Genomic DNA, 12349 nt, shown 5'->3' with positions numbered 1-12349 from the left:
TAGAAGAACAAGCAAAGATTTAAAGAATTACCTAATGAGAAGCCCTTTGCTCGCAACCAATCCTCATAACATGTAATAGCTTGAATTGTCTTTGGTGAAAGTGAGTTTCGCCAAGGATTTATCAACTTTTTACCCATACTGAAGGCAGACTCTGAAGGGACCGTTGATATGGAAATGGCCAAAATATCACGAGCTATCGATGCAAGCTCGGGAAAACGACCTGAGGCATCTCTCCAATATGCTAGAATATCCAAATCGATGTGCAGCCCAAGATTTTGCTCCTCCAAGTAAAGATCTAATTGTGACTTCCCATGATCATGCTTTTGTTTTTTACTCAAAAATAATTCATAATCTTCAAAACTATCTGCATCATGGTTACCAACATCACTGCCACTAGAAGTTCCAATCTTGGGAGAAAAGACTGAAGTTGAACGCAGCATATACTCCTCAAATAAATCATACAAAGTATTCTTAATATTCTGAACCATCTCCCTTGCACTAATCTCCCCATAAAGTTTAGAATAACAATATTCAACTAACTCTAACTTGCAACGGGATCCAAAAATGTAGCACAAGATAAGATCAAACTATACTCAGACCAATACTTGTTAAATTTAACTTGCATCTCTCTAACCATATCAACCATAAAATCATATGGGCCATTAGCAGTCTCTATCAATTTTCTATGAATCTCCCACACCCCCCTAAAATAAATATTTGCTGTTGGATGCTTACTAGCAGAAAACTGATTAGTCACATCATAAAACACTTTCAAAAACTTATGAAGAATAGCTATTTTTTCCCACTCTTCTTCAGAAAGTGCAAAGATTCCAAATTCTCTATCACGCTGTCCCCAGTGATCTAAAACTGCCTTGAAATAAATAGCACGGTCCAGCATTATAAAAGTAGAATTCCATCTAACACAACAATCAGAACGCAATCTTTTTCTGGTATTCAAATGAAAACTTTGTTCAGCAATTTCATAAAACTTCTTTTTCTTTGGAACTGAATTTTTCAAATGCTTGGCCACATTTCTAATTTTACAAACAACACCATCAATGAGATTCAGACCAGTTTGCACAATAAGATTTATAATATGGCAGCAACAACGAATTTGAAAAAAATCACCACCATGCAAGAGAGATTTATTTGCAAGAAGACGAATCTTGAGAGAAATAGCCATGGTATTATTATAAGATGCATTATCCAATGTCAAGGTAAAAACCTTACTATCAATTTTCCATTGAGCCAAGCATAAAGCGACCTCATCAGCAATAGAAAGCCCATCAAAAGGGGGGGTTAAGGCTGCAAATCTAATTATTCTTTTTTGCAACTTCCAACTATTGTCAATCCAATGTGCTGTGATGCAAATATATTCATCTTGTGTGTAATCATTTTTCCAATTATCAGAAGTCAAACAGATTCTCCCCGGTGCTTGTGCTAACTCCTCCTTCACAACCTTCATTTCATCCATGTAATATTTCAATGCATCTCTCCTAATAGTATGCCTACTCATGGTTTTGTATTGAGGACACATAACAGATACCATATATTTAAAACCAGGTTCCTCACAAGTTCTAAAAGGATGTGCACCAGCAACAATAAACATACAAATAGCTCTACGAACTTCTTCCTGATCAAATTTGGGATTTTTCAAATGCAAAGATGTGCTTCCAGAAGTTGTGGTTTCAGTTGAAATAGTGTAATTCCTTATGTCATGATGAAAACGTTTAGAACATCTTTTTAAGTGGCGCCATATATGAGACGTACCATTCTTAGAAGCAGCTGAAAAAATCTCCTTGCAATACTTGCATTGTGCTTTCAATATGTCCTTATCTTCAGTTGGAAGCTTGACCATGTGCATCCATACCTTTGATTTTGCTTTACCATCCTTGACATAACAATCCTCATGCTCATTATCCGCCACAGGAATAGGTGAACTTTCGCTTGCCATTGACATAAGCCTATCAAAAAATTATACAACTAATTATACAAAAAATTTAGTTCATAAGAATTATCCTATCAACAATGAACAAACCATCCCTTCATTACTTGGAAGTTGGGATAGTAGCATTTATCATAATAAAAATAAAGCCCCATCCAACCGGCAAAAAAAAAAAAATCAGGAGCCCATCTCAGGTCAAGGGAGAACTATAGCTGGAAGCCTGGAACAGTGGAACTGGAGCAATGTGAGGGGAGGAGTCCGAAGACCAAAACCGAAAAAGAGAAGGGATGAACAGTGGATCTTTCTTCCTCAGAGTTTCGACTGGGTCACGGGATGAACAGTGGATCTTTCTTCCTCAGAGTTTCTTCCTCAGAGTTTCGACTGGGTCCACCCACGGGAAGACTCGTAGCCACCTCCCTCTCCCCCCCCACCTAAAAAATCTCCTTGCAATACTTGCATTGTGCTTTCAATATATCCTTATCTTCAGTTGGAAGCTTGACCATGTGCATCCATACCTTTGATTTTGCTTTACCATCCTTGACATAACAATCCTCATGCTCATTATCCGCCACAGGAATAGGTGAACTTTCGCTTGCCATTGACATAAGCCTATCAAAAAATTATACAACTAATTATACAAAAAATTTAGTTCATAAGAATTATCCTATCAACAATGAACAAACCATCCCTTCATTACTTGGAAGTTGGGATAGTAGCATTTATCATAATAAAAATAAAGCCCCATCCAACGGGCAAAAAAAAAAAAAAAATCAGGAGCCCATCTCAGGTCAAGGAAGAACTATAGCTGGAAGCCTGGAACAGTGGAACTGGAGCAATGTGGGGGGAGGAGTCCGAAGACCAAAACCGAAAAAGAGAAGGGATGAACAGTGGATCTTTCTTCCTCAGAGTTTCGACTGGGTCAGGGGATGAATAGTGGATCTAAAGCCCTAATTAATATATTAAAAAAAATTAAGAAACAAAAGTAAACCCTAATTCCTAAACCCCCCCTCCCCCTTCCCTCGTTGAGACCCCCCCCCCCCCCCCCCCCTTCCTTTCCCTCACTGAGTGCCGCCGCCCCCCTTCCCTCGCCTGAGAGCCCCCCCTTCCCTCGCGGAGAACCACCGCCCCCTGTAGCCGGTTTCCGCCGGTTTCCCTGTAGCCGCCGCCTCCTCTCGGTTTCCGCCGGTGTCGTCGCCGCCGCCTCCTCTCGGTTTCCGCCGGTGTCGTCGCCGCCGCCTCCTCTCGGTGTCCTTCTCCCCTGGACGGCAACCTCCGCGGCTCCGGTCACCGACTCACAGTCGCCGGTAAGATCTCTCCTCCTCCTCCTCCTCTTCGAGCTCGATTCCGGATGAATTTTGCCCAAGCTCGGAAATAAAGCCCCATATAGCTTCAAGCCCGGATGGAAGAGAGAGAGAGAAAGAGAGAGAGAGAGGTGGGGGGAGCGAGAGAGCTCAGAACTCGGAGGTGGGACTCTGGAGCTTCCCCATCGGGCCGGTTTTTTAGGTGGGGGGGGAGAGGGAGGTGGCTACGAGTCTTCCCGTGGGTGGACCCAGTCGAAACTCTGAGGAAGAAAGATCCACTGTTCATCCCGTGACCCAGTCGAAACTCTGAGGAAGAAAGATCCACTGTTCATCCCTTCTCTTTTTCGGTTTTGGTCTTCGGACTCCTCCCCTCACATTGCTCCAGTTCCACATGTGCATTGCTAAAATTAATCCTATTTTGCTAGTAGCCTAAGCTGTTCTTTGTATCTGCATGTTAACATTGTAATTGTGTAAATTGCATGCAATTTTTTTGACTTTCCTGAAATAATGGTAAGAGCACCACTTTTTTTAGTTTGATTTTGAAATCTCTTCTCAATTGATGAGCTCATGAGAGAAGTCCCCAATGGTAAATTGGTGTGAATCCACCCCCTAGGGTTAGAGACATTTGCAAAGAGGTTAAAGGAAATATTCTGCAAATGTTCACTAAATAGACAATTAATATAAATGACAACACTTTCAATAACCCTATTGCCCCCTTGAAAAAAAAGGCATTAGAAGGGAAAGGAGAAAAGATACTCATACCAGCATATGTTCAAATTCAAGAGAAGCAAGTCAATAAGACCCTTGACTAATTTTGTGCTCGTTAGATTGTCCAATATGCAAAGTTTAGGGATATATGGGTGATTAATTTTATTTTTTAGGGATCTGTATATAAATATGATACATCAGTGTTTATGTACAAATTCACTTTAAGTAAGACGGGAAGTGGGCCCGGGTCAGTCCGACTTCGGGTCGGGCTATGGGCTATGCCCAAGAAATTGGGATCAGATTCAGGTTCAAAATTAGGGCCCGAATATATTTCGGGCCGGCTCCGGTAGTTGTGTTGGCCTGTTTGAGTCTGCAAATCGAGCCCGGACAGGCCTGGATCCGGCCCGATATCTGGGCCGATGTTTGGCCCGGAAAATTGAGGTAAGTGGTCTGATCAGACCAACTGATGCAGGGGTCGAAATCCTGACCGCTGGTTCGCCGGGCTCTTCTTCTCTCGAAGAGCCCCGATCCTAATCAAAATCAACAGTCAAACCCTTCAACTAACAGAAAAAGAAATCATCGATCAGCGGCTAGGGTTCTCGACTTCTCGTCTCTCCGCCTCCACCGCCTCTTCGATCCCTGAACCTCGTCGCTCATCGCCGGTCGGCGGTCCAAGCCGAAGGCGAGCCTCCTATCGTCGGCCGACTGTGGTTCCATTGAGGTATCATGTTCTCTCTCCCCTCTCTCCCCTCTCTCTTTCATCTTCGTTCTCGTTTGGGCCTATTGCTCTTTTTCTATTGCTCCATCACCGTGATGTCTAATGGCCGACTTCGGTTTCATCACCGTGGTTGGCCTAGCCCGGCCAGCCTCCCGTTCTCGCTGTAGGGGCTGAACTCCTCTTCCACCGCCGGCGCCGTCGCCGCCACCGCCTCCTTGAGCGGCATCGGTGGCCGCATCACATTCGTCTTGCTGCCGCCGGACTTCCTAGCCCGCCGCTGCTCCGCCTTCTTCCCAGTGCCGCTCCGGTACTTGAGCCGGACCCGAGCGGGCTGGTTCTCGACGGTGGGGTTGGCGGTGGCGGATGCTGGAAGTTCGGCAGGGGAGGCGGCGGCGGAGGAGACTTGCTCGGTCGTGGGATCGTCGGCTAGCGCATGAGGGGGCGAGGGGAAGGGGTTTTCTTCTTCTGGTGGTAAGTGGGGTGGAATTCAGGGTGGAAGGGAGTGATGGATTGGGGATTTGGGGACGACGCCGGCCATCCTGTTATATTCTATTTCTTTTACTTTCTGTTCTTTTTCCATTTATTTCTTTCTTGCGAATTTGTATTTAATAGATTTTTCAATTAATACAGTGTTATTAACTTATTATAATAGGATGAATCTGAGAGATGGATTTGTTTTTCAATCCCTCTTCCACCTGTCTGTCAGTCACTAGGGAAGCTAAATAAAGAAATTTATCTGGGAAAACCCAAAGATGATTACGATTTTTATATATAAGTTAATGTGCATAGAAATAATTATGCTTATAGCTAACAATAAATATATATTTTTTGAATAGTTCATTGCACCACTTCCATCCTGCTCTAGTCCATGCGCTGGTTGATAGGATGGTAACACGACTCGCTTGTTCTTTTTTTTTTAATGCCTGTTTGCGTGATTCAGTAGAATTTATACTGATTCTCCTGCTGAATTCATGGAACGGCAAACCTATTCGAGTATGGCACACATCAACCAACACCTCCTAGTCCAAATCCTGTTGAGAGGAAAAGATCTTCATGGATCATTTTTACAGATCAATAGGTCTACAAGCTAGGAATTAGATGGAGTTTTGGCATGCTCTTAGAAGATAGGTGAGTGGGCCAACGGGCAGCATATTTCTGCAAGAATATCTAAGCAGGTCCTTAATGTGAAAGTAAATCCCTTTAAAATTTAAGTTTGTGGGTGCAGGAGGACAAATATATAAATTTTTAAGTGGCGCATACAAGCGAATATGCTGTTATAACTGACCAGCAGTCAAATAACGGTTGTTATTTAAATATCTGTATCCGTTATGACGTATGTAATGTAATGGACCCTGCTCCAAAACCATTACAACGGCCGTTAATTTAAACCATGCCTGTGGCGACTTTTTTTCCAACTCGAATCAGGTCCAATGTGACACCGAATCACACGTTGGAGACTGACATAAACCTGAACTCTCAACACCCCCCGGGTCTCAACAGAAGAAGAGGCCTAGAACTCTTCTATTTGCTCTTCGACCATCCTCTCTGGGTTCAAGGCACCAACCAGCTGGTTTTGAGCTTCCAATCAGCCTTTTTTCTTCTCTCTTCTCTATTGGTACCCCCCCTCATAATCTTTTTTTTTTTTTTTTTTTCCATTCATCTCAGTTATTCTCGGTATCTATGGATTAAGCTGGTAGGTGGAAAATAGAATTTCTGCATTATAATTGATTTATATCTGGTTTTTCATCTCAAAGATGTGCTTTTTTTAAAATACACGCGCGCGCACACACACACATATATATTTGCGTGCCTGGAATTGAATTTGTTTGGACAAGTTTCATGTTGATAGGAATTGGCTGCAGGATTGATTCACTTATTGCTGTAGTGGTGATTGCTTGATCTAGTCTCGAAGATGTCGTCGCTGAGGAATGCTATCCCTCGACGGGCTCACAAGGAACGTGCTCAACCGTGAGTGAACTGCTTACTGTGCCCCTTCTTATTTGTGCCCTCTCTCTTTTCCAATTCTTTAATTATTTTGGTTTAATCCTCAGTCAAGCGAGGAAGAAGTTTGGGTTTCTTGAGAAGCATAAAGATTATGTTTTGAGAGCTCAGGCATTCCACAAGAAGGAAGAGACTTTGAGGGTAGGAATATCTATTTTATTTTCTTATAGCTTCGTCACTTTATTTAAATTCACGAAGAACTGAAGATTGTATCACTTTGTTTATGTTAAGGAAGAATTAAAGATTGCTATGTCTAATTCTAATTTGTTGGTGTTTGACAGAGGTTGAAGGAGAAGGTTGCTTTTAGGAATCCAGATGAGTTCTATTTCAAGATGATCAACACAAGAACTGTTCATGGAATTCACAGACCAAAGTTAGAGGAATTTTATTTTCTAAATGTTTGAGTCTTGTGTTGGTTTTGTTGGTTTGTTTTGTCTCAAGATTAATGATATGCTTTTCAGGAGTGAAGCAAACAAGTACACCCAGGAGGAACTCATGCTGATGAAGACTCAAGACATTGGATACATTCTTCAGAAAGTTCAAAGTGAAAAGAAGGTTTGTGAGTAACATGTCTAGGCTGTTCTTTTTGTGGCTTGCTGCAATTGTTCTTGTTCATATCTCATGACTTTTAAGTTGCTGTAGAAAATTGAAAGGCTGAGTTCTGCACTTCATGAACTGGATAATCAGCCATCAAACCGACATGTTTACTATGCTGAAGATAGGTATGGCCTTCTCATCTTCTACTGCAATTTATAGATGACGGTTGGACATGGGGACAGAAAAATTTTGGCTGTAAAAGTAGAAGAATGCAAAATTGTAGTTGTAAATGTATTCTATTAGATATTGGGATTGGAACTAGGAAATAAAATATTCTGTGGGGCATGGAACATTTTGATGTCAGTCCAATGTTTCTTTAGGGCGACCAAGTCCTCTCATGTTTTGGTGACAACGTCCCCTACAATTTGGGTTAGAGAGTACCTCTGTTTTAATTGTGGTCCTCATGCCTGCATTTGCGCCTGCATATGAAAATGCAATTAGTGACCTCACTGAATCAACCACATAATGGAACCATTAGGTTCTTATGAGCCTCAAGCAGCATGCTTATGTAGCTTGAGCTCTATCTTGGTGAGTGCACTCAGACGACTCACCAAAGTACGAAAGACAGGCCAGAAAATTGATTCCTATTTGAAGAGTGCATAATTGCATGGATAAGCTCACGCTGACCTATCAATTTTGGATCCAATCTAGAATTTTTCTTGGGAGGTATCAGGAAGGAATTGGAATGTAATAATATCGATTCATACAGAAGAATATGTTCTCTATGATTCAAAATCGTGGTATAACGTGTACTCCCTTTGTTCCGGTCATGGAATAGGTGAAATAAATCAATAAATGGATTTTTTTTTTCAAGAATGAAATTTTATTAGAATTGTCCTCCAGTTCATCCTTTGGAACCATATCACGTCCCATCAGACAGTTTTCTCATTCTCTCCTTTTTTATTTTTAATGGCTGGACTTAATTGTTGTGTTAGTCACTTGAAATGTGAGCATCAGAAATAGGTGGGTATTATTAATTTCTTTAGATTAACATGCCATGCTAAACTAAAATGAGCCTTCAAACAGGTGTGCAACTGTATGCTTGATTTTTTTTCTTAGCTTTTTTTGAATATGTACGCATTTCCAATTATTTAATTATTTTATTTTATTTTTATGATTTGTATTTGCTTTTACTATTTTTAGAATACCAACCAGATTTGTGATTGCATGTGGTATACACTATGCAGTATGCTAGCCACTTGCATACCATGGTCATAAAAGTTATTATGGGTCATAGCATGCCAGCAGGTTGTTGCCGTTTGAAATAGAGCTATATTTGAAATGGTCAAGGCAAGAGATCAGCTCAAGCACAAAATGATGACAAGAACACCAAAATGCTGCTACACCACATAATGACAAATTGTCTGTTTGTATCTTTGGGAAAAAATAGAGCTGTATTTGAACAGAAAGGAAACAACATTTTGGGCTGATAAATTTCAGTAGGACTATGCTCTAAGTGTATTTTGAATTTCAATTGCTTAGTGAATCTCCAATATAGTATCTAAGCTGGATCTTTTGGAGAAACTGAGAACACAAATTCATTTGAGTGATATTTCCAAATAAAATTGATTTTTATTAATGAGAAGTGGAAAATAAAATAGATTTGGTTACTATCTTACTGAAGCTAAGGTGCCTGCCTGCATTTACTGTATCATTTATACATCTACTATACAGACATTAGATTGTTTTGTCTACAATTTTGGTTTGTATGGAATCTTGGTTGCTTGTGTAGTTGTGTTGCAGTACTTTCCATTTGAGTTTGATTTGTCTTAGGATTCAGATGTGTTTATCATAATATCACCGATCAGGCTCTAAATTTTTATCCAACACCAATAATTCAATGACCTGCGTGGGGAAGGTTAGAATCAGTTAACAATATGTTAAATGAGCTTAACAAGTCTGACAATTTGACAGACAATTGTCCATGTGATAGATGTGTATGTCCTTGTTTTATTCTCATGACAAACACCTATTGTCCTATAAACAATAAGCTATTCCTTATTCAGCTGGTGCATTACAAATCCTGATATCTTAATTGATTAGTGATATTGCAATTGCCAATATTCTAGGTAATATCTGTTTTCTTGGGGTCCAATCTCTTTTGCTTGGTCCTACGATGTTCTGTTAAATCTTCCCTTCTTTAGTCTTGCAAGAGGAGTGGTGATATTGTATTATTAATAGAAGCTCCTGATTTTGTTTCAACTTAAAAAAGGAGCTCTTTGGCCCTCTCTAGCTGTAGATATGGTTTTGCAAAATTAGCAAATATTTCAATACCGCGGCCAAGCAATAGAAGAAATGTATGTTAGATTAATGCCAGGTGAGAGGAGCTTTTGTCATTTCTGTGTGTCTCATGACATTTTTTTCTCCTTTCATTTTGCTATGATAATTGCCTTCTAAAATAAATAGAAGGAAAGAAAGAATATTATGAAAACCATATGTGGCACTATGTCTTTATGAAACATGATTATTGGTTGCACGTACTTCCAGTTTTTCTGTAGGTGGTTGAAACACTTTTTTTTTTTATTAGTCGAATTCTTTTTAAATCTCTATTCATCTCATTCTTAGATGAATTCTTTTTAACTTCTCTATTCATCTCATTCTTACATGTCTACTAAGATGATATTTTTCCATGTTGTATTAGGGAAGAAGCTAAAGAAATACAATCAAGATCATCACAGACGAGTAATTCACCTGCTTTTGAAAATGTGCCGAATCGTATAAAGAAGTAAGTATTTTTTAATTGGGAGAAGTTGTAATAATCTTTTACAGAATAAATAGTTGGCTTGATTGATGTTATCTGAGCGTTGAGTAATTTTAAGATGTGTTCAGCTCTAAGCTCATCTGTATATATCTAAATTTTGCTAGCCTAATGAGTTTCTCCTTCAAATACAGGAGAATGTTGTTTGTTAACTTACACAGTGTGGTACTAATTCATTACTTAAAAGTTATTGGGTGGATATGGCATCCCAAAGTGTTTGGAAGAACACATGAATATTGAAAGATCTATAGTTGCGTCTTTTGACTTAGAGACATTAGATATTGTTTAACATTTATATGCAAATTTTTCATTAAATATTTTAATTTTGTAAGTTGAAGATGTGGTATTCTTGTGCGGCAGTCAGACATTTTTTGTATTATTGTGTGTTCATGCGAAATAATTGGTTTTTTGCAACTCAATAACAAAATTAGAATAGCTTGACTCTCTCTCTCTCTCTCTCTCTCTCTACTATCAGGTCCTTTTATTTACTTTTCTTTTTCTACATTCTCATTCTTTTATATGATGGTCTTGGCTCTGCTGAAGCTTGACCCATTTTTTTCCGCTAATCATTTGCTCCATTTCAGGAAAACATCTTCTTCTTACAAAGAGTTAGAAGCAAGGAAAAAAAGGGTTCAAGAGCTGGAAAAATTGTATGCGGACATGGCATTGCAAAAGGAATTGCAGGTTTCAAAAAAAATGTTTATACACTATGCTGAAAACTTTGGTGCATCGTTATGCATGATTAGATATGAGTAGACGCTAACACAAATTTTGACACAATTCCCATCAGTATTTTTATTTGGGTCATCTGTACTTGGGTATATTGTGCACAGATTCAGCCTCATCAATTGCATAAAGAGTGACACTCCATAAATTCTGTAGTAGTATTGATGGTTTTGTGCATTTGCATGACTACTATTCTTATTCCTTTTTCTCTCTCCTTTTTTTTTTCTCTGGCACTTTTCTAACGAGCTGCATAATTTCTATTTATGAAGCAGAAACCTGGTCGGAAGCATAAGCTCCTTGAAGATGAGATAGTTTCCCCAACAACTAAGCCCGTATATAAATGGCGTGCGGAGCGCAAAAGGTAAAGAGCTGTTTTTCTTATTAAGTAAAATGATCTATGTCCCTGGTTCTTGGATCAATAGTACTCATATTCTTTTCTGAAAAACTGTTTAGGTGATCTTTTGGCCACCTTCTGGGTGAGAAAGCCAGATTGAACTGAATAGGTGGAGCCAGCAAGAGAAATCTGAAAGGTCATTCTGCTTTGTTATTTTATATTGTGCGTTCAATTAGAGTTCTCATTATTGGTGTATTGACATATGGGAGATATTCCCTGCATCTTCTACCTGATTAAGAACTCTGAGCATTAAACCATTTTGTTAGCATAGAAAAGTCTCCTCTCAAATCATTAGAAAAGCTAGTTTCTGTCAGTTCTTGGGCAGCTTCATAGAAGTTTCCCATTATTGACTCATTATTCATCGAACCATACGGATCGATCTAGCAATGATGGAATGTATATTCTGTTTACTGAATCACATGAAATTTCAGTCAACTCCATATATGTAATGTAATTTATTTCAGCTCAGCTCTGTACTTGGCCAAGACACCGTTACAGAAAACTGTCCAAACCGGGGACTTAGGGATCCAACCTGTCGACCTTGTTGAACTATATTGTGACGGACCAGGATGATCAGGATAGGATTCTTATAAACTATGTAATGTAATGTTAGAAGGCTGCACAAATCAGTTGTTGCTCAAAGCTGCTATTATGTCCATCATGCGTGACTGCTAACAAACTTGTATTTAGATGTTTCTCGGCCTTTTTCCTATGATAATGCTGATTCTTGTGGTTGCTAATGTGGTTAAACTGGCTTGCTACTGCCTCGTTGAACTGCAATGCTGATGTATAACTTATATTTTGAACGAATTGGGAATTTCCATTTGGATCAAATTTATTTGATCTTGCAGGAGGATAAAGACAACATTTTTTTGTCATTGAATTTGATGAAGATGATTTCACATAACACAGGTATTAGGATTTTCTTTGGGCATGTTGCTATGGTAATCTGAATAATTGAAGCCTCTCTTAGGCCTATCTACCACTGTTTTTGGTGCATAGAAGTTTGATTCTTGAAAATGTTTTGAGGTGCAAAATTATCTGCATGAAGAGGAAGGTGTTTTTGTTTCTTTTTTTTTTTGTGTGTGTGAAAGAAATAGAACTTTTCTTAAGATAGGACACTACTTGGGCATCAAATAGTTTTTAAGAGGCCGGTAGAAAATTGACCAGTCTGAGGTTGGTTTAATTTAACCTTGGCATG

The 12349-nt window shown here is 39.4% G+C and overlaps 1 protein-coding gene across 7 annotated transcripts; it reads left to right on the top strand.

Annotated features, from left to right (window-relative positions):
* The first annotated feature begins 2916 nt into the window (after nucleotides 1-2916).
* LOC103699184 (putative U3 small nucleolar RNA-associated protein 11) lies at nucleotides 2917-12026 on the top strand. 7 transcript variants are annotated; one of them, XR_005507489.3, is made up of 11 exons: nucleotides 2917-3249; nucleotides 6535-6640; nucleotides 6724-6814; nucleotides 6955-7046; nucleotides 7135-7228; nucleotides 7316-7395; nucleotides 9912-9995; nucleotides 10613-10712; nucleotides 11027-11115; nucleotides 11208-11284; nucleotides 11613-12026. XR_005507489.3 is itself a non-coding variant. In XM_089929170.1 (11 exons), exons 3-11 carry the CDS (start codon nucleotides 6585-6587, stop codon nucleotides 11209-11211), a joined length of 690 nt encoding a protein of 229 aa, XP_089785296.1. In that variant the 5' UTR covers nucleotides 2933-3249; nucleotides 4427-4675; nucleotides 6535-6584; the 3' UTR covers nucleotides 11212-12026. The 7 variants fall into 7 exon arrangements, 4 of the variants coding, with proteins under 4 accessions (XP_038973131.2, XP_038973133.2, XP_089785296.1 ...); XR_015975805.2 differs by having other exon boundaries at nucleotides 2930-3249; nucleotides 12000-12026; XR_005507490.3 differs by having other exon boundaries at nucleotides 2930-3249; nucleotides 11618-12026.
* Nucleotides 12027-12349: the final 323 nt, after the last annotated feature.

Source organism: Phoenix dactylifera, chromosome 2 (genome assembly GCF_051530095.1).
Source record: "Phoenix dactylifera cultivar Ajwa chromosome 2, Ajwa_hap1_PhDact_Kaust_v1.1, whole genome shotgun sequence".
Taxonomy (NCBI): domain Eukaryota; kingdom Viridiplantae; phylum Streptophyta; class Magnoliopsida; order Arecales; family Arecaceae; genus Phoenix; species Phoenix dactylifera.
Note: the sequence above shows the minus strand (reverse complement) of the source record. Positions and strands in the feature narration are given on the sequence as shown.

Coding starts and splice junctions, on each gene's coding strand:
- LOC103699184 (XM_039117203.3), top strand. CDS start 6,585: ATGTCGTCGCTGAGGAATGCTATCCCTCGACGGGCTCACAAGGAACGT. Junction 7,047..7,134: donor CATGGAATTCACAGACCAAA/GTTAGAGGAATT, acceptor TATGCTTTTCAG/GAGTGAAGCAAACAAGTACA. Junction 9,996..10,612: donor GTGCCGAATCGTATAAAGAA/GTAAGTATTTTT, acceptor GCTCCATTTCAG/GAAAACATCTTCTTCTTACA.